At 41.5% G+C, this 17,123-nt stretch overlaps 1 protein-coding gene across 3 annotated transcripts in view; it reads left to right on the forward strand.

Annotated features, from left to right (window-relative positions):
* The window catches only part of col16a1 (collagen, type XVI, alpha 1), a 67,661-nt gene extending 50,695 nt beyond the window's left edge, over positions 1-16,966 (forward strand). For 2 of the 3 annotated variants that reach the window (XM_034599374.1, XM_034599375.1), the window contains 29 exons: positions 168-221; positions 2,277-2,330; positions 2,518-2,637; positions 2,899-2,940; positions 3,064-3,135; positions 3,705-3,749; positions 4,910-4,954; positions 7,071-7,124; positions 7,224-7,277; positions 7,407-7,460; positions 7,552-7,596; positions 7,710-7,763; positions 7,851-7,886; positions 7,972-8,034; positions 8,136-8,207; positions 8,324-8,377; positions 8,536-8,580; positions 9,815-9,859; positions 10,089-10,142; positions 10,770-10,823; positions 10,915-10,965; positions 11,249-11,338; positions 11,473-11,508; positions 11,623-11,667; positions 12,791-12,985; positions 13,177-13,240; positions 13,407-13,583; positions 13,665-13,742; positions 14,976-16,966. In XM_034599374.1, coding sequence (XP_034455265.1) covers positions 168-221; positions 2,277-2,330; positions 2,518-2,637; positions 2,899-2,940; positions 3,064-3,135; positions 3,705-3,749; positions 4,910-4,954; positions 7,071-7,124; positions 7,224-7,277; positions 7,407-7,460; positions 7,552-7,596; positions 7,710-7,763; positions 7,851-7,886; positions 7,972-8,034; positions 8,136-8,207; positions 8,324-8,377; positions 8,536-8,580; positions 9,815-9,859; positions 10,089-10,142; positions 10,770-10,823; positions 10,915-10,965; positions 11,249-11,338; positions 11,473-11,508; positions 11,623-11,667; positions 12,791-12,985; positions 13,177-13,240; positions 13,407-13,583; positions 13,665-13,742; positions 14,976-15,166 — 2,043 coding nt within the window. In that variant the 3' untranslated portion in view covers positions 15,167-16,966. The remainder of the gene's footprint in view (positions 1-167; positions 222-2,276; positions 2,331-2,517; positions 2,638-2,898; positions 2,941-3,063; positions 3,136-3,704; positions 3,750-4,909; positions 4,955-7,070; positions 7,125-7,223; positions 7,278-7,406; positions 7,461-7,551; positions 7,597-7,709; positions 7,764-7,850; positions 7,887-7,971; positions 8,035-8,135; positions 8,208-8,323; positions 8,378-8,535; positions 8,581-9,814; positions 9,860-10,088; positions 10,143-10,769; positions 10,824-10,914; positions 10,966-11,248; positions 11,339-11,472; positions 11,509-11,622; positions 11,668-12,790; positions 12,986-13,176; positions 13,241-13,406; positions 13,584-13,664; positions 13,743-14,975) is intronic. The other variant, XM_034599376.1, reaches the window with a different exon arrangement.
* Positions 16,967-17,123: the final 157 nt, after the last annotated feature.

Consider the following 17,123-nt stretch of genomic DNA (forward strand, 5'->3'; position numbering starts at 1 on the left):
AATTCAGATTTCTAAATACAATCAGATATTTAAATATTTATATGAGACAGAAATGGCCTTGACCATTTCTACCCGGAGGTTTTGACTCTGCCTCGAGCCTCGTGGAGATGGGAGTGGCTAGCCCTCGATTGGCAACAGAGAAGTTCAACCTCAGTTCCTTCTTTCAGGGTATCCCGGGAAACGACGGGATACCGGGGAAACCGGGTTTGCCTGCATACATCGTAAGTAAAATTAGAGAGAAGAGGAGGAGGAGAGGCGGCTCTTACCCGCTGACTGACTGGAGATCTGGGGCCTCATGTTTAAATAATGCAAATGCAAAACATTAATGTATGCATCATGATCTGGTATTTACAAGAAAAAAATGCCCTTTTCCTCCATGTGTGCTTTATTCTACTTTGAGGTTACAAATTATTCATGTAAGGGAAGAAATTAGGCAATACGTGAGAATTTCTATTCTAAAGGCAATTCTATTAAATAATTTATTAGATGAAGGAATTATTATTCCTTCATCTAAAAATGTGATTTTATCGTATCACTAATCTTTAACACTGTTTAGCCCCACATCTGTCAAATGAGAATCATGGCACAAGTGTGGTTTGTGTCACACATCAATGTGGTATGTTGTTGTCTATATATGGATGATGTATAACATGAAACATGCAGGAAACATGACACATATAGAGTTTTAGCCCGTTATGGATCTGGCCTCAGATCTGCCTGAGCCTGCGACTTGCTCGTGTTCTTGGGGAAAAAGTTAGTTTAGCGACAATACGTGCAAGGATACATCAAAGTGTTGTGAAGTTAGCTGTAGATTTTTAATGCTGTGACTGTATAATGTGTTTCGTCTAATTTCATTAAGGGAATATCAATGCTGATCTCTAGCCAGAGCTCAAAGGGGAACTTAACCTTCAACGCCAGAATTAAAGTGCAGGAAATTGAGCTACTGGAAATTAGTGTGTAGTTGAACATAGACGTGTCTAAAAGAAACTGCAGCATCTTAAATGTTAAAGCTGAACACAGCATTACATGTAGAAGCAACCATATCTGTATATTGAAATACATCCATGATGCATAGGGGAAAAGAAGAGATTTACTGCCGTGTAAACTCTGACCTGTAATCCTAAATTTGATTTGCCACGATCGCACTCCACACTCTAACTTTCACACACCTGTCCAGACCTGGTTTGGCTTCAGTAGATAAACATTTCTATGCCTCTTTTCTTTTTCGTTCTTATTTCCAGAGAGGTATAATTTCACCTCAAGTGGCCGTGCAGTTCTCAGAACACTTCAAAACAACTGCTTTGTCTTTGAAACCCAACAGCATGTTGTTCGGAAAGCTCACAGAGGTTGCAATTTAGAGAAATGGCTCGAGTGAACGTCACAGGTTGACATAATTACAGAGAACCTCCTTTCGGGTGAGTCTATTAATGAGCGAGGCCTCGCTCCTGCAACGTGCGACAGCCAATTGCAGGCGGCCTAGAACTAGCCTCTCTGGCTAATGGCTCCAGTTTGAACAATGTCAAATGGATCTGTAATGACAGTGAAACCAGGCCAGGTGCTATTGACAGACACTCGGTGAAGAGGGGTCCCACTGCTTTGATGGGGAGCGACCGCCTTTCACAGTGGATGTGATTGGCCACGTGGAGTGAGGAGTTTTATTTTGGAACTCACTATAAATAGACAAAGTAACTTTATTGTGGCGTTTGCATCTAGTTTGTGGTTGTGTGTTGGCAGAACCGGTTCTGGGTTTCTGTTTTGCTTTATCGAGGCGACACTCTGAATACTCAAACTTTCCTGATGCAGACTTGAGCCCTTGACACAATTTAATTACAGCTTTACAGCCAAGGTATTTCTTTCTCTTTCCAGGGTTTATCCGATATATTCTTTTAAACAATTTGCATTTGTTACACTCCAACGCTGAACCGTCGGCTTTCCACAGTTTATATAGACTTCTGTTTAGTTTTTTTTCCCTAATGAAATATATTGTCAGTAGAAATATTCTGAGAAATTCCCGGGACAGTGTTATGTTTGATAAAATTCTTTGTAATTTCAGATAAGAATCTTATGTTTGAGACTTGTGGGATAATCATGGATGTTTTAGTTTGGGAAAAGCTGTGTATGGTGTAATGTCATTGGGGAACTTTGTTTTTGTTTCCTGAATGTGACAAAAAGAGCTGATTTTCATAATTTTGCATAGCCCTTGATTCCTTTTTTTATCTTTATAATAATGATAATTAATATTAATTGAGTTTCCGTTTCCCTGCCTCCTTGTGTAGAACACCATCAGGCCAGACCAGCTGCCTCAAGATGCCACCGGAGGAGACGGTGACGTAAGTTCCTCAGTGAAATCATTTTGGGGGCTGTGCTTCATCTTCAGTAACTTTCTGTGCCTTTTTCTTATGAAAACTGTTCAGCTTGTGTGTGCATCTACATGTTCACTGATCGGCCACAACAATCTGTGCTGTTATGGCTGACTGGTGTTTCTGTGTGCGTGTCTGTGTGTTTTCTGAAACGCAGGAAGAATGTGAGGGCGACTGTTCCCATGGGTTGCCAGGGGTGCCCGGCCTGTCTGGTGCCAAGGGTGAGAAAGGAGATGAGGGCAAGCCTGGCGCAACCCCCTTGGACAGCTGTGACAAGGTGAGACTCGGAGGGACTGCGGGTTTCTTTCTCGTCAAAACATTTTTCTCACGATAGGATTCTCCACATCCAGAATCTTATGAAATACCTCTAATAGTGCAGCCACTGTGCTTGTTGTTGTGCCTTGATGGATGATGACTTCCCCTGGTTTTTGCTTTTTTATTTGAGTTTGCATGGCTTTCTACGAGTCGTCAGTCTGACATATTATGGCGCCAGCAGTGAAGCATTACTCTAATAACCTGCTTTGATTTCTGCTTACAGTGTTTGGAGAGACTTCATACGGAGCAGGCGACACAACCAGCGGTCAGCTGAGATCCTTGTCATATTCTGTCGACATGAAACACAAACACTTACATTCATATACTGTTCACAATGATGGACAATCACATGCACATTTCCTGCTATTTGATTTGTCTTATCATGCAGAATGACCACCCGCGCTCAGGATCACCGGGAGTTCCCGGAACGTCTGGGCAACCAGGAATAAAAGGAGATCAAGTGAGTGTGTGTTTTATTATTTTGGAGTAAACATATAAAAACACAGAAAAAAAGTGAGCATAAAGACAGAAAGATGAAAAATCAGGCATGTACATATTAGATCTGTGTTCGAGAAGGTGCAGGGCATTAACATGTGCGTCCATGGGTAAGTGTGAGTGTGTGTGTACAAGTGTGTGTGATCGCAGCCTGAAGGAGCGCATGGGAGGGACTTTTAGAACATGTAAGAATAATACATTATTGAATACGGATGAAGAGGGTAGTGAGAGGAAAATTAAGAAGAAAATAAGAAAAAATAATAATTATAATGTGTCCGTGTTTTCTCATGCACAACCAATCTGCCACAACAATAAATTGGTGTGCATCCGAAGCCTGTTTTTTATTGAGTTCACTCTGAAACACCATTAATGTGATTTAAAACATATTTAGTCGTTCAAAAATAATTTCCCCAAAGTCAAAAAAAACGTAGCAATCAGCTGCAACATTAAAACCAGTTGTAATGCTTGTCTGCCCGTGTGTATATCTTTGCAACTGTACAGCTGTCTGACTTTCTCTCTGTTTATTCACCACAGGGTGCACAAGGAGAGAGAGGCCAAGCCGGAGCACCAGGACACTTGGTGAGACTTTACCTAGATTTGAACTTCAACCTATTTCCACATCAAATGTTTAACTTTTAGCGGAGCAAGCTAAATAGTTTTGCTACATTTTAACTGAAGAGACATATTTGCTTGTTGATGGCAAGACTAGAAAGCTGGTGGACAAGAAATGTCCACACACAAGTTTATGTTCCTACAAACTTTTTTTATTTTACCTCCCAGTTAGGTAATGATTCAGGTGTTTTCACATATGCACTGAACTCCGGAGAGTCTCCTGACATTCGCAGGAGTTCTCCTCCACTTTGAAATGAAAAAAATATAAGAATACATTTAGGTCAGGATGAAAAAGCAGAACCACACACGTCGAAGACACCGACAAAGATGTCAAGAGAGCTGTTGGTGAAAAGGGCCGACCCCGGTGTCGATGTGGTGTAAACAAAAACACACAATCCTTTACAGAGATTAACACGTTACATCCTGCCTCTTCCTCCTGCATCTCCCTAATCTGAGATTTCAGAGATGTGTTGTTCGGAAAGAGTCTTAGCAGAGAATCTACGGAGTTCATGTCTGAAGAAGACTCTTGTGTACATAGCGATCTAATCTTCATCGACTTTGTGCTTGTGCTTGCTTTTGTAAACTTCCTGAAAGACTAGAAAGCTGTAATGTGGACTCTTATCCTGAAAAGCTCATCTGCTGCATGAATGTGCTCCCATCTGCAGATTTGAAAAAAAAAGGAAAAGAAAAAAGTTTTGCGGCACTTTGATGACATCCATTACTATCTAAAACGAATCATCTGAAGATGTTTGTGAATGATGGTTTACAATTGTTTGCTATTACTTCTGTGAGGGGGGAAGATTTGATTAAGATTTTAGAACAGCACCGCAGAGTGTTTCTCTCTCAGAGCTGCAGATATGAAGCGACTGGAGAGAAGCCCCTGTTTGCCACTTTCCATGAGCTCACAGAGCCCCCTGCTGGTCTGACTGAACATGTCATACAAAGTGCTCAGCACTCACATTCACACAATCTTTTCAACACAGATTTACACATATGAGCTTTCTTGTAATGCAGGGTTCAATAAATTGGAACAAGTTGAATCATACTGTAAATTAACTTTTTTTAAATGTCTGTTTATCTTGTCTCAAGTGTTTCAAAGTGTTAATGTAACTGTTTTCTGTTCACAGGGACCTCCTGGTTTCCCAGGTCCTCAGGGCCCATCTGGTTCAACTGTAAGTTCCATTCCCACTTTTAACCTCATTCTCAACTTTTTCTGCTCTTTTAATCAGTAATTACTCAGATCCTTTACTGAATTAAAAATGTGTCAAAGTATTCTGTAACAGTAGTTGTTACAATGTGTACATAGGATTTTGTAGCTGGTTAAAGTAAAGCTACTTTTAATGACTTAAGTTCTGCACTTCCCAATTTGCAGAGGGTGTCAAGATAAATCTCAGAGGTGCTTAATTAATTTGGTTGAAGAGAAGAAAATTCAAAGTTGTGCTCTTTGGCAATTTGTATTCAGGTATTTTGCACGTTTCTCACCTTTTTTCTTTTAAATCAATAATGGAAGAACTACTCTGATACTTTACTGAAGTAAAAGCACTGATACATGTATGTCAAAATACTTCAAAACATTGGATAACTCAACCTACTTGCAGTGATGGAGGCAGCACTCAAACATTTTATTCAAGTAAAAGTAACACATTAACTTCTATACTTGAGTAAAAGTAAGTGAGTACTTGCTTTTTAGAAGAGTAGAAAGTGCAGATTTATGCTGGTATATGTAGTAAAAGTGAATCAATCTTACGAAAAGTACAGACACAAAAATAAACAAATACAAAAATATACATAAGTATACTAACCAAGTAAATGTAATTTGTCACATCTGCCCACTGATCTTAACTGTTTAGTTTTAAAATTAACCAGTCACTATCTCTGTTAAATAAATGTAATGGAATAAGTAGTATAAAGTAGCATAATATAGAAATACTCAATCAAAGTACTAATAGCTCCAAACTATAACCAAGTGCAGTACTCCAGTGAATATACTTAGTAACTTTCCACATCAGATTTTAATGTCTTTATCTTTATCTCTGCCTCTCTCTCTCTCTCTTATTTCTGCTCTTCTCTCTCCTGCTCCCTCCTCCATGCCTTCTCTCTCTGTGCGTCTTTAATGAAAGTTATTTCAGATGAGGAAATGATTCGGTTGTCTCTTTCACCAGTTGTTCAATTACTCCCGTGTCTAAGTGATGGAGAGTGGAGCCGCTGTGCAGCCAGAGCCCCCCCACCCACTTCCTCCTCATAGAGATTTATTGTTTTGGGAGAACAGAGATTGTAAATGGATGAGCTGCGTGAGCGCCGCGTGGAATCCATTTGCAAACTAGTTCGAACCTAATAGCAGGAGTTAGCTGCTGCTGCTGCTGCTGCTGCTGCTGCGTGTGTGTTTGTAGTGTTTGTGAAAAACAAGGGGTGAATTGTGAAGCTGCCGCAGAATAGATCGCTCACGTTGAGTGGTGTGAAGTTTCTCACTATGATCAGCTTATAAATTTCAACTCAGTATGATTGATTATAACACTGCCCTCACTAGTCTCTCTCTCTAGTAAAATATATCATATGTCCTTTCTCAATGTGATATTCACTACTTTTTAAAGTGTAGTTTCTTTTATTGATTCTAAAAACAACCCCAGCTTCCACCATTTAAAAGCAATTCCACATTTATGAGAGTATCTTTAATTTCCTCTGACATTATTACATTTTTCGGCATTTTTCAAAACTTCTCTCCTTTGTTTTCCTCCAACATCATCGCATCTGTCTTCAGCTTGCAGACGCTGTTGCCAGGCGACAGATAATACGACAGACGATACGCACACATGCTGATTAATATTTACTTCAAATTAACAGATTATTAGAAGATACCGGCCGTCAAAATGTCATGAGCCTATTCTGTGGGAGCTGTATTCACAAGAACAGTGAGAATAAATAAGAGAGAATTGATTTGACAATTCTGAATCTGCAGGAGAATAAGAGATGAAGTGAAAGGATGCTGAAAATCAGGATCTTTTTTATTGCAACAAATTGGACAGAGGAGGAAGTGTTCAGCCTGTGGTCATAACCGTCACAGAGGTAAATTCCCATCCCAGAGGTGTAGAGCAAAGGGACAAAATCGAATGTAGTCATTCCCCGGGGGGAGACGATCCGAGCCTCTTAGCTGCCTCCTCCCTTTGATATTGACTCGCCTTGTCCTTGGTTCATTTCCACCCGGGGCGGTGGGGCTACCTCTCCTCCTGACATGCATATCACCATCCCGTCCTTCATTTCCTAATCATTCTTCACTCCCCCCATCCTCAGGGTCAGCCGGGCGAGCGAGGGTCACCCGGCCTCTCAGGATTGAAGGGCGAGCAGGTATCTTATCCGCCAATCAACTTCCCCCTCAAAAAAATTATAACATGGAAAGAAAAAAAATAATTGCTTGTCTGATTGATTGCATGATCTGTACCTCAGGGCCCTTCGGGGACAGCGGGCTACCCAGGAAGCATGGGACCGCCCGGCATGCCTGTAAGTTCCTCTTGACGCCTCATTATAACTGTGGGATTGACAACGAACGTCCAGCTATTGTGAATAGATGGATTTCTATGCTGATATGTGGAGCTGACATTGATTTTACTGCTGGTTTTTATTTGTCAGGGACTGAAGGGTGAACGTGGGGGTCCAGGAAGCGGTGGTCAGAAAGGAGAATCGGTAAGCTGCTGCACCAGCTCTGTTATGAAACACATACGAATCTGCAGCTCCTGTTCACATGTTACCGACTATGTTTCCTTCAACTGTGCAGGGTCCTCCTGGTATCTCCGGGTACCCAGGACAGGCTGGCTCACAGGTCAGTGTGTCATCGTAAATTCCCCTCAGCAATATCCCCACTCTGCTTCTTCATCATCTATCATTTCAAAGTTTAATAACTCCTTAATAATATGAGCCAATCTGTGTGTGCAGGGCATTAAAGGAGACACGGGACCAGCGGGGCCAGGAGGTAGCAAAGGAGAACCGGTATGTAAAAAACACAGGCACAATACACACAACAGAAAAACATGACTGTTGGAAACACATTTTTTGTCTTGCTCCTTTTATTTCAAGGGTTTCCAAGGACAACCAGGCTTCCCAGGATCACCCGTATGTACATTTTTTAGATTCTCTCTTGCATATTTTCTTGGGAAGTGTGTGCAGGGACTCTGCATATCTCTGTGTTTGTTTTTAGGGTCCACCAGGTCTCGCTGGCAAGAGTGGAAGGGAAGGCACGTCGGGGCTCAAAGGTGAAAAAGTGAGTATCCAACATATACAAACATGTAGCTGGTTCAGTTTTTTTTGGTTTGCATCCCAAAAATAGATGAGTCATTGTACTGAAATATCCCATTTTCAAAGGGTAACGATGGTTCACAAGGGTCTCAAGGACCGACAGGACCCTCGGGCTCACCAGGCTCTCCAGGATTGATGGTACATGTGTTTTATATTGCTGTTTATTACCCGGGTTTGACATTTTTACATGTATGAACTCTGTGTGCTGCTCAGAATCCTCATCTGCACTCTGTTTGTCTGTTTTGCATTGAAAGGGCCCCCCTGGCATTGAAGGACTGGATGGTAAAGACGGTAAACCAGGGCTGCGGGTAAGTCACATGAGTGGCATGCCCACACACACACACAAACACATACACATAGAACATCCAAATGCACCATGTGGTAAAGCTACAGAGAGCACAGTGAAACATATGCATACAATAGTTGACCTTTGACTCTGGTTATTTATTTATTATTTTGTTGTCAGGCAGAGATGGGACCTGCAGGCCCTGCAGGACCAAGAGGAATCCCAGTGAGTAGCACCTCTAACATTGACGTGGAATGATTTGATTCTCCATCGATCGAGTGCAGAAAAAACAACAGCATAAATAGACATGAGACATCTACTGTGTAACAATCAAGTTTATAAGTCAAGAACTATGTTCAAGGGAAACCAAACCTTCCTGTCTTGCATAAGGCCTTGCATCTGATGGGCACTGCCTGCCCACAGCAGCCACGCTGCTTTACCTCTGAGGTCAGATTTGAATATATAAATCTATATATCTATATATAGATATATACGGTAAATATATAATCAGCTCTGAACTAAATGTACAAAGTAATGCATGTTTAAATGAATACTTATTAGTTCATTATTAATGTATTTTATTTTTTTAATACTTAATATCTGTTGTTAGTAGTAGACCCTCAAAGTCACACAGTTGCATAAAAATAGCATAATAAGCCAAATTATATCCTTTATATCACCAGTTTTTTGTGAAACAGTATAATGGGGGGGTGAAAAAAAAATCCTAGATCAGCCCTGTGATCCGGATCTGCACCAAAATGTAATTGTTTCTTCGTTGACCTACCAAATTAGTGGTAAGTAGTTTTTGCCTAATCTTGCTTGCAGATTAACAAACAAACGGACAGGTATTTACCTCCTTGACAGAGGTAAAAATCACAGTCTAAAATATGTTATATTATTTGGAATTTATATTTTTTTCTCCGCAACAATCTGACAACCCAGCAGAAGTGATCCTGTGACCCCCGTGGGACCCTCAGGTTGAGAATCACATGTCTGGAACCATTCAGCTGTGATCATCTTTATTCCTGACTGTTGTATAGTTTCCTCGACAGCTTCCTATTCAAGTCAAGTATCATAGTTTATGATACTTCCCTCGCCTACAGCATATCAGCTCTCTCCATTGGCATGTGCGATCGCTACTGAGCCTTGTTAATTAGATAGATGTGAGCCCAATTGAAACTTCTGAGCTTCCAATCCTCTTCTAAGATCTTTCTAACTCTTGTGTCTTGTGTATATTCATACTCAGACTGAAGAGAGAGGAGTAGATGCCTCCCCCCCCCCCTCTCTCTCCTTCCATTTCTTTTTTAGTCCTCTCTCCTGCTCACCGTATCTCAGTTTGTGTTCTACCCGAGAGCAGGTGTTCAGGATTTCAAAGACACGTCTGCCTGTTCTCTGGCAGCCTCAACTTTGTGAATTTTGATAGCGCACCAATCTCATGCTCTTTGATGTGTCTCCTCAGGGATTCAAAGGGAAAACTGGTCATGCTGGCTTCCCCGGACAGAAGGTCAGCCAACAACTCATTGCTTTACCATCATCACACCTTGTCTGTCGGTTTGTCTACTCGCTGGATCTGCTTGATGCTTGTTCATTAATACAAGCTGTTTAATCCAGATCACAACGATAAAACCTGCCGTCACACGAGTGTTGATGTTTTGGGTCTCTACTTGGTTGACATGCGATGCATTCCATTCATGTTCCATTTCTACCTTTTCATCACCTCCTCATCTTTTCAGGGGGAGGCTGGACCCACAGGTCCCCCTGGAGCTTCAGGCAGGCCCGGACATGAGGTGACTATTTTTGTCTTCTGTCATTTTCCTCTATTGGAAAAAGGTAATTTATGTACACAGTGGCTTCATGTCCACAGAGAGCCCCCTTTAAATAATTTTATGTGAAGAATTATTACATTTATAGTTATATACCATATATTTATTATTTTCCACTGTTTGCCACACACACAGAATAAAGCCTTTTTAAATTACAGAAAATGTCATTGTCCCCCTGCCTTACCTCAGTGGTTACAGGGTCGGGGCAGATTTAATCCTGCTCACTGCAGTTCCATATTTGTACGAGGAAACATGTGGGGGCACTGTGGGTTCCTGACATGCTCGGCCCCACGAGAAAATATACTCCTACTTTGAAAGATCCGTGATTCCCTGCATGAGTCAGAGATGTGTTTTGGGTGGTATTTGTTACCTAGTGAATGAGCAGACATTATGATAAACATTATTCTTTATTTATCCTTTTATGCTCACTTTACATCTCCCACCCCATGTGCCCCCCTTGAATTTGGGCTTGCATGTCCCCCCTGTATGTATACAATCACAAAGCAAGACTACATATATGTAGATATTTAAATATATATCAGGCAGTGTAACCCTGAAGATCCCTAAAAAGTCAATATATGACCTTTCCAGGGTGATCCTGGTACCCCAGGAACTCAAGGCCGACCTGGATCCCCCGGCAACCTTGTAAGTTCACTGCCTTTTTAAATCTCACGCATGTCTGATGTTTTCATATAATAATATGAATAATGGTGAGTGTGTTTACTTTCACCACCAGGGATCCACTGGTCAAGCTGGACCTCCGGGACCTCCGGGTCCATCAGGATTGGTAAGAGAAACGCTGTGTAACAAAATTAAATTAGATTTATTGAATTTTTTACTGTTCTGAAAGGGGAAAATTAATTGTTTCAGAAGCCTTGGGGGCAAAGAGTGATAAATAATACAAAAGATAAATTATGAAAGAAAATGGCAGAAGCTACATACATGCAACTTAAAAAAGGAAATGAATGACCAGAGATGAGAACGAGAGAGGGCCTATCTGACCTGCTGCCAAAAGTGCAAACACCAGGAGAGAATGCGAATTATAAAGATGTTTCTCCCTCGTGTTTCAGGGTATAAAGGGAGATAAGGGCCAAGGTGGTGATAGGGGTCTGCCAGGGATGGCAGGATCCCCAGGATCCCCTGGGCACCCAGGTCCCTTGGTTAGTAAATCTCAACACATGTCCACTTCCAAATAAATGCCCCTAATACGAAGTACATTTAATTAAACTCCAGCCAAGCTGCTACACGCCAATATAACCTGTCTTTTTTCTCCTGCTTCGACTTTGTCTTTCAGGGAGAGCCAGGCACTGATGGTGCTGATGGTAAAGATGTGAGTAATGTGCGGGTGTGGTGTTTGTCCTTATTAAAGGATAATGGAGAGAGATTGATGCAGGGATGTGTATATTTCACTGCTTGATGGATATTCCTGTGTTTGTTTTGACAGGGAACGACAGGGCTACCAGGGGACAATGGGCAGCCAGGTCAAAAGGTAAAGAGCTGAGAACAATACATTATGACTGTGTTGTGTGAGTGTGTGAGTGTGTGAGTGTGTGTCCCGACAAGCCGGGCATTAACCATCCCTTACCTCCACAGACCATCTGAATGCAGCAAGATGCCCCCTTTTTCTCGCGTTTTCAGCTCGGGGAGACTCAGGTCGTCGCACTGTGGTGCTGAACATGCTCGCTCCCTCCATTTCTGCCCGCTCAGCAGCCGCACTAAACACATTCATCAGTTCACAAACCCTCTGACTCCCTCCCCGACACCCTCTTTACTCCTCACCTCACTTCACCCCTCTCCAAACTGGCAGCCGGGGGCCGCCAGCGAGCCCTTTGGTGGCTGCAGAGCCTGTTGGACCTCTACTGAGACGCAGGCTTACTGTACTGTAGGTGGATACAGTGATAAAGTTATTCTCCTGCCTCTGCGATAATGCTATTAAGCACGAGGGGAGATGCCAGATGAGGCTATTTGTCACGCTGACAGGACGGCATTGTCAGGGTTTTAGCTGCGCCGAAGAGGAGAACAGAGGAGAAAGACAAGAACGGACTCCTCTATTCTTCGGCGTCCTCTCTATTTCAAGGGCCGCCTGTCTGTCTGTGACGTGTAAACATTAGACGTCCATTATGGGCTGCTTTGTCCTCGATAAATCACTGTCTCTAATGTACTGGCGCTGTTTTTCTGGGTTGTATTTACACAAGCTGAAGAGTTGGCTCTGTTGGTTGAGTGGAAAGTGATATAGATGTAGCCCAAAGCTGTCTTCAAGGGCTTATTCCTTATTTAAAACAAGGGTAATTGTTTTAAATATGTTTTCATTCATGTAAATGAAAACATATGGATAACTTCCTCCCACTATCTAGAAATGAAGCCCAAAATATTTGATGTGTATTATGTCCCCACTGCTTACTTGAAGGAGCCAGGGATTTGTGACCCATACTGCAGCTAGCCACTAGGGGGCAATCAAAGCACTTTGGCTTCAATTTTGGGAGCTGTCATGTCGTCCAACTGTGATGAATGAGTACCCACTTTTATCCAGTCTCTTAAAAAAACTACGTACAGTAGTAATAGTAAAATAGCTGATTTGCTTTAATCCACTTACTTTCCATTTTGCCTTCCAGGGTGAAGCAGGGGCCGCGGGCCAGAAAGGTAATCCAGGTGAGAGAGGCAGACCCGGGCCTCCTGGTGGTGGTGGATACCACTCCAAGGATGCACAGCCCATGATTGGCCAAGTCGGACCCAGAGGGGAGAGGGGTAGCCAAGGCTCAGCGGGAACCCCGGGGCTCCCTGGACCTTCGGGTTCACCAGGAAATGATGTGAGATTCCTTTCCAGCACAGTAGCCTGATCTTTATGTTATTTTTAACTTTTAATCAGCTTAATAAGTGTAGTGGCCGGAGGCGCTCGCTGGCTCCATCTGCTCCTGTAAATAATGAATTTTCTAATTATCTGCTTTGATTAATGTTTGCCATATTGTTTTTCTCCATTTTTTCCTTTGTCCTCTCACAGGCTGTAGTCAATTATGATGAAGTCAAAAACTTCATCCGCCAGCAGGTCATCAAGATCTTCGATGGTAGGGACGAGCTTATCTCTGCTGGTGTTGTTTGTATCTTTACCAGAGCAATGTTTTATCTCCAGATTTGTATCTCTCTCTGTCAAATAATTCTAATTTTGTCCTCTGGGACACCACAGCTCTGACACCTGAGAAAACATTCCCTTTGCATGTTTCCTCTCCACAGAGAGAATGGCGTACTACATGTCTCGCATGCAGATGCCAGTAGAGATGGTGGCATCCCCAGGTCGCCCCGGGTCCCCAGGGAAAGACGGTACTTCCGGTATTCCCGGAACCCCAGGTACGCCTGGCAACCCCGGGCAGATCGGCAGACAAGGCCGACCAGGAGCCCAAGGACCCCCAGGTGAGCCTTTCGCTCCTAGCACCATGGCGATGGTGCGATGGTGTTGTCATGTGGCTAAAATATATGATTCTTTTCCTTTAGGAACTCGAGGACCACATGGAGAAAAGGGAGACAAGGGTATTGGAGAGATGGGAGATGTAGGACCTCCAGGAGCACCAGGTAATGTAGCCCACTCCGACTTCAGTGGCAGCAATTTTGTTTGAGCGATATCTTCAGTGATGTGGTAAAGCTAACTGTTACACAAATTTGATAGAAAAGTTGAAACATTGAGTTATAATTTCTGTCACATTCTGTGTGAGCACAACACTTATCTGCCTTCTACACACACATCTTAGCTGCACCTGATGCTCAGCCCCTTATTAACATTATATCACATAAACGATGCTAATTACTTCAAAAAGTTTGTGTTTTGTTGATTAGTAAATTGCTCGGCTGATGAAAGTAATTCTTCATCGTTCCTTAACTGTCCTAAATAAAATTAGCAGGCTGCTAATCAACCAAATCAACATCTGATAAGCTTTAATCATCACAAAGTTCAGATAGCATTTGCTAAATTATCAAATTAGCACCTGCAGTTGATTTCATTTTTGGTTGAAAAAGCAAACACGCTCACATTAGGATTCTAATTAGGATTTTAATGATTCATGTTTCCCTCATGATTAACATCATCTGCAGTTATTGGTGTGAACTCTGTGTGTTTCTCCTCCTCATATTACGAACATTAAAGTCCTTCAGTTTGTGGATAAACCCTCATTTATGTTATTCACAGCTTAACTCAGAGTTAGATGAGAATATTGATGCTACAGTTGTATTTATATGGGAAATATTACGCTATAACTAGCAGTTGATTAGCTTAGCATCGGATAAAGGCCAAACACAGGAAACAGCCTGCAAAGGTGAAACAATACAAGCAAAAAGGACACAACCTGCACAGATCAGTAACTAACCTTCCCTTGTTTGTCTAATATGTACAAAAAACTAAAAAAGTAAAGTTCATTTCCTGAGAGTAACTTTTTATTATATCACATGTGAATGGAGAAAAAAAACGTTTAAATGTTCAAATGTGTGCAGTGGTGGAGAAAGTACTTAAAACATTTTACATTTGTTATGGATTATTAAAAAAAAAATATGAAAACAATGTGAATGTGTAACACAATGCAAATAATGTAGTTAAGTAGAAAGCACAGAAAATTGCTGATTTATGTGTAAATGTATATGTGTGAGTAAAAGTGAAAAGTACCTGAAAATACACAAGCAAAGATACACAAAGAATGTATTGTATTGATTTCTGCTAAAAAGTCAATTATTTTTTAATAATGCTGCCTCCTTAGAACCAGGACAGCGATAGCGGGCACTTTAATGACAATTCTTCTCTTTCCTTGATTCCTCCAGGCATGCCGGGGTCACCTGGCTACGGTAAGATGGGACCTCCAGGTCCTGTTGGTCAGCAGGGCGTTCCCGGCATCCCAGGATCTTCTGGTCAGCCTGGTTCAAAGGGAAATGATGGCCGGTGTAATCCTGCAGACTGTATGAGCCATCAACCAGAGTACAGCCCCAAGGGCCCTATGAAGGGCCCCTGGTAGAGGTGATGGAGGAGAAGGGCAGGGGGGACTGAAGCAAAGAGACTACGGACAAGACAGAATTACCAAAGACCATGATCCAAAGGTTTTGAATTTGATGAAATAAAGGAGCGGCTGTGTTGTTGTTATATTTGAGTTGTATACATTTTACTCACGCAGATGTTTTTTAACTGTAGTTCTGAGCAAAAATCCACAATTTCATCGTAAGGGCCTCACTGGAACCGAGGTGTACGCCAAAACCAGCAGCGCTTTTTTTATCGCGTCATTCTTTTTCCCTGTGAAAGCCAATTCATTGCTTTATTACTGCCTCTTATTTTCTCCCTATGTTTTCACTCCTTTTGTACATTTTCAAACAACCCAGGGGAGGTGACAAGAATCACAATCTGTATTTGCTTCTCCTTGATTTATTCTGGCTTCTTCTGTTATTTTTTTTCTCTTTCGTCTTAAATCTCCAGGAAGAGAATACACACAATTATCGTAGCACTTTGCTTCCACCTCTCGTATCTTTCTTCCTTTGTCACTGAATCCCATTTGGATTGCATCCCGCTCATTTCATATTCTGTCTCAGTGCCTGAGGTGTGATACATATTTGAATATGACTTGTAAGAGAATATCCCTAGAAAGGTATTTCGGTTTTGTAGAAACAGAAGAAGTCGCAAACTTGCATTCATACCCTCTTTGACTGTTTTGTATATATTTATATTTATATATATATGGTGGCTTTTGATACTTTTCAAAGGATTTGATAAAAGTCGTATGCATGGCTAAACATTTAATTTTTCATTGTCAGTGGTTCCACGGCAACAAAAACATGCCACGGGGATATTTTTCTATAAGCTTTCAAAAGGGAATAAATGTTCAGTAAGAGACAAATTATTTATAGAAGAAAATTGTGTTTACATAAGAAAGCACATTGGCTTTTTGTAATTATTTTTTTTGCTCTGGTACATTTTGCTCATTTTAACTCCGGTCTTTGTGGAGAAAAAGCCATTTTAAAGCACCTCATCTCATCTTGTATAAGTAGCTGTAATAGCCGTCTGTCCCCTTTACTCAGCACTTGTTTAAAAGAAAAACAGGAGCAATAATTGAGCCCAATTACCACAGGTACTGTAATGCAACACATTTTGTGCGGACACAAAAAAAAACAACAATCACATGTGAGGATAAAAACATGGAAAAGTGTTTCATGGTGCTGTTTTTTGAAAGTTTTTTTTTTCACTTGTTTATCAGAAAATAGTATTTTGGGTGATTAATAATCACAGTTCAAACCCAATTTCTCACAAGCTAACTCACGAGAAATGTTCGACTTCAAACTGAATCCCACTGCTTTTTCAACCTATGTTATGTCAACCAACATTCAAAAACTGTAACATTGATCATCCAAAGATTAAGAGACAATGGGCCCCTGGGCACAGACATGTAAAAAAGACCCCTCCAAGCACATCCAGAAAATAGCAGAAGTTGCGCATCTCTGGTGCTGTTTTCAATCTCTTTATATTGTTTTATGTATTTTTGTGTTTCAACTTGTGTCTCCTTGGCATCATTTTGTGTGTCTTCGTGGTCTTTTGTGCCTCTTCATCATTGATCGATTGTCTCTCCGACAACAAAATGTTCCCTGTCACCTCAAACAGAGGCTCCGGCCCAAGGGCCCACTGACTTCTTGTGCCCGATAGGCCCCATTCAGCTGTCCAACTGTGTATCCATCCACTCCACCTGTGCATCTGTTGCTTCACTGTCATTGTGTCTTACGTATGTTGTTTTATGAAACATTTGAGAATGAAAACCATCATTTTGAAAGCAAAACTGAACCAGCGTGTTTTTTGTTGTTGTTGGAAACATGTGGCTCTCATCAATTACACTTAATAGTGTCAGAAGTTTTGTCGTCATCTTCGGGAGCACGGGAGTTTGTTTACATGCATGAATTGATATGAGAAATGAAAAGGAGAAGGAGCTGAAAGAG

This window comes from Hippoglossus hippoglossus, chromosome 11, assembly GCF_009819705.1.
Source record: "Hippoglossus hippoglossus isolate fHipHip1 chromosome 11, fHipHip1.pri, whole genome shotgun sequence".
Taxonomy (NCBI): domain Eukaryota; kingdom Metazoa; phylum Chordata; class Actinopteri; order Pleuronectiformes; family Pleuronectidae; genus Hippoglossus; species Hippoglossus hippoglossus.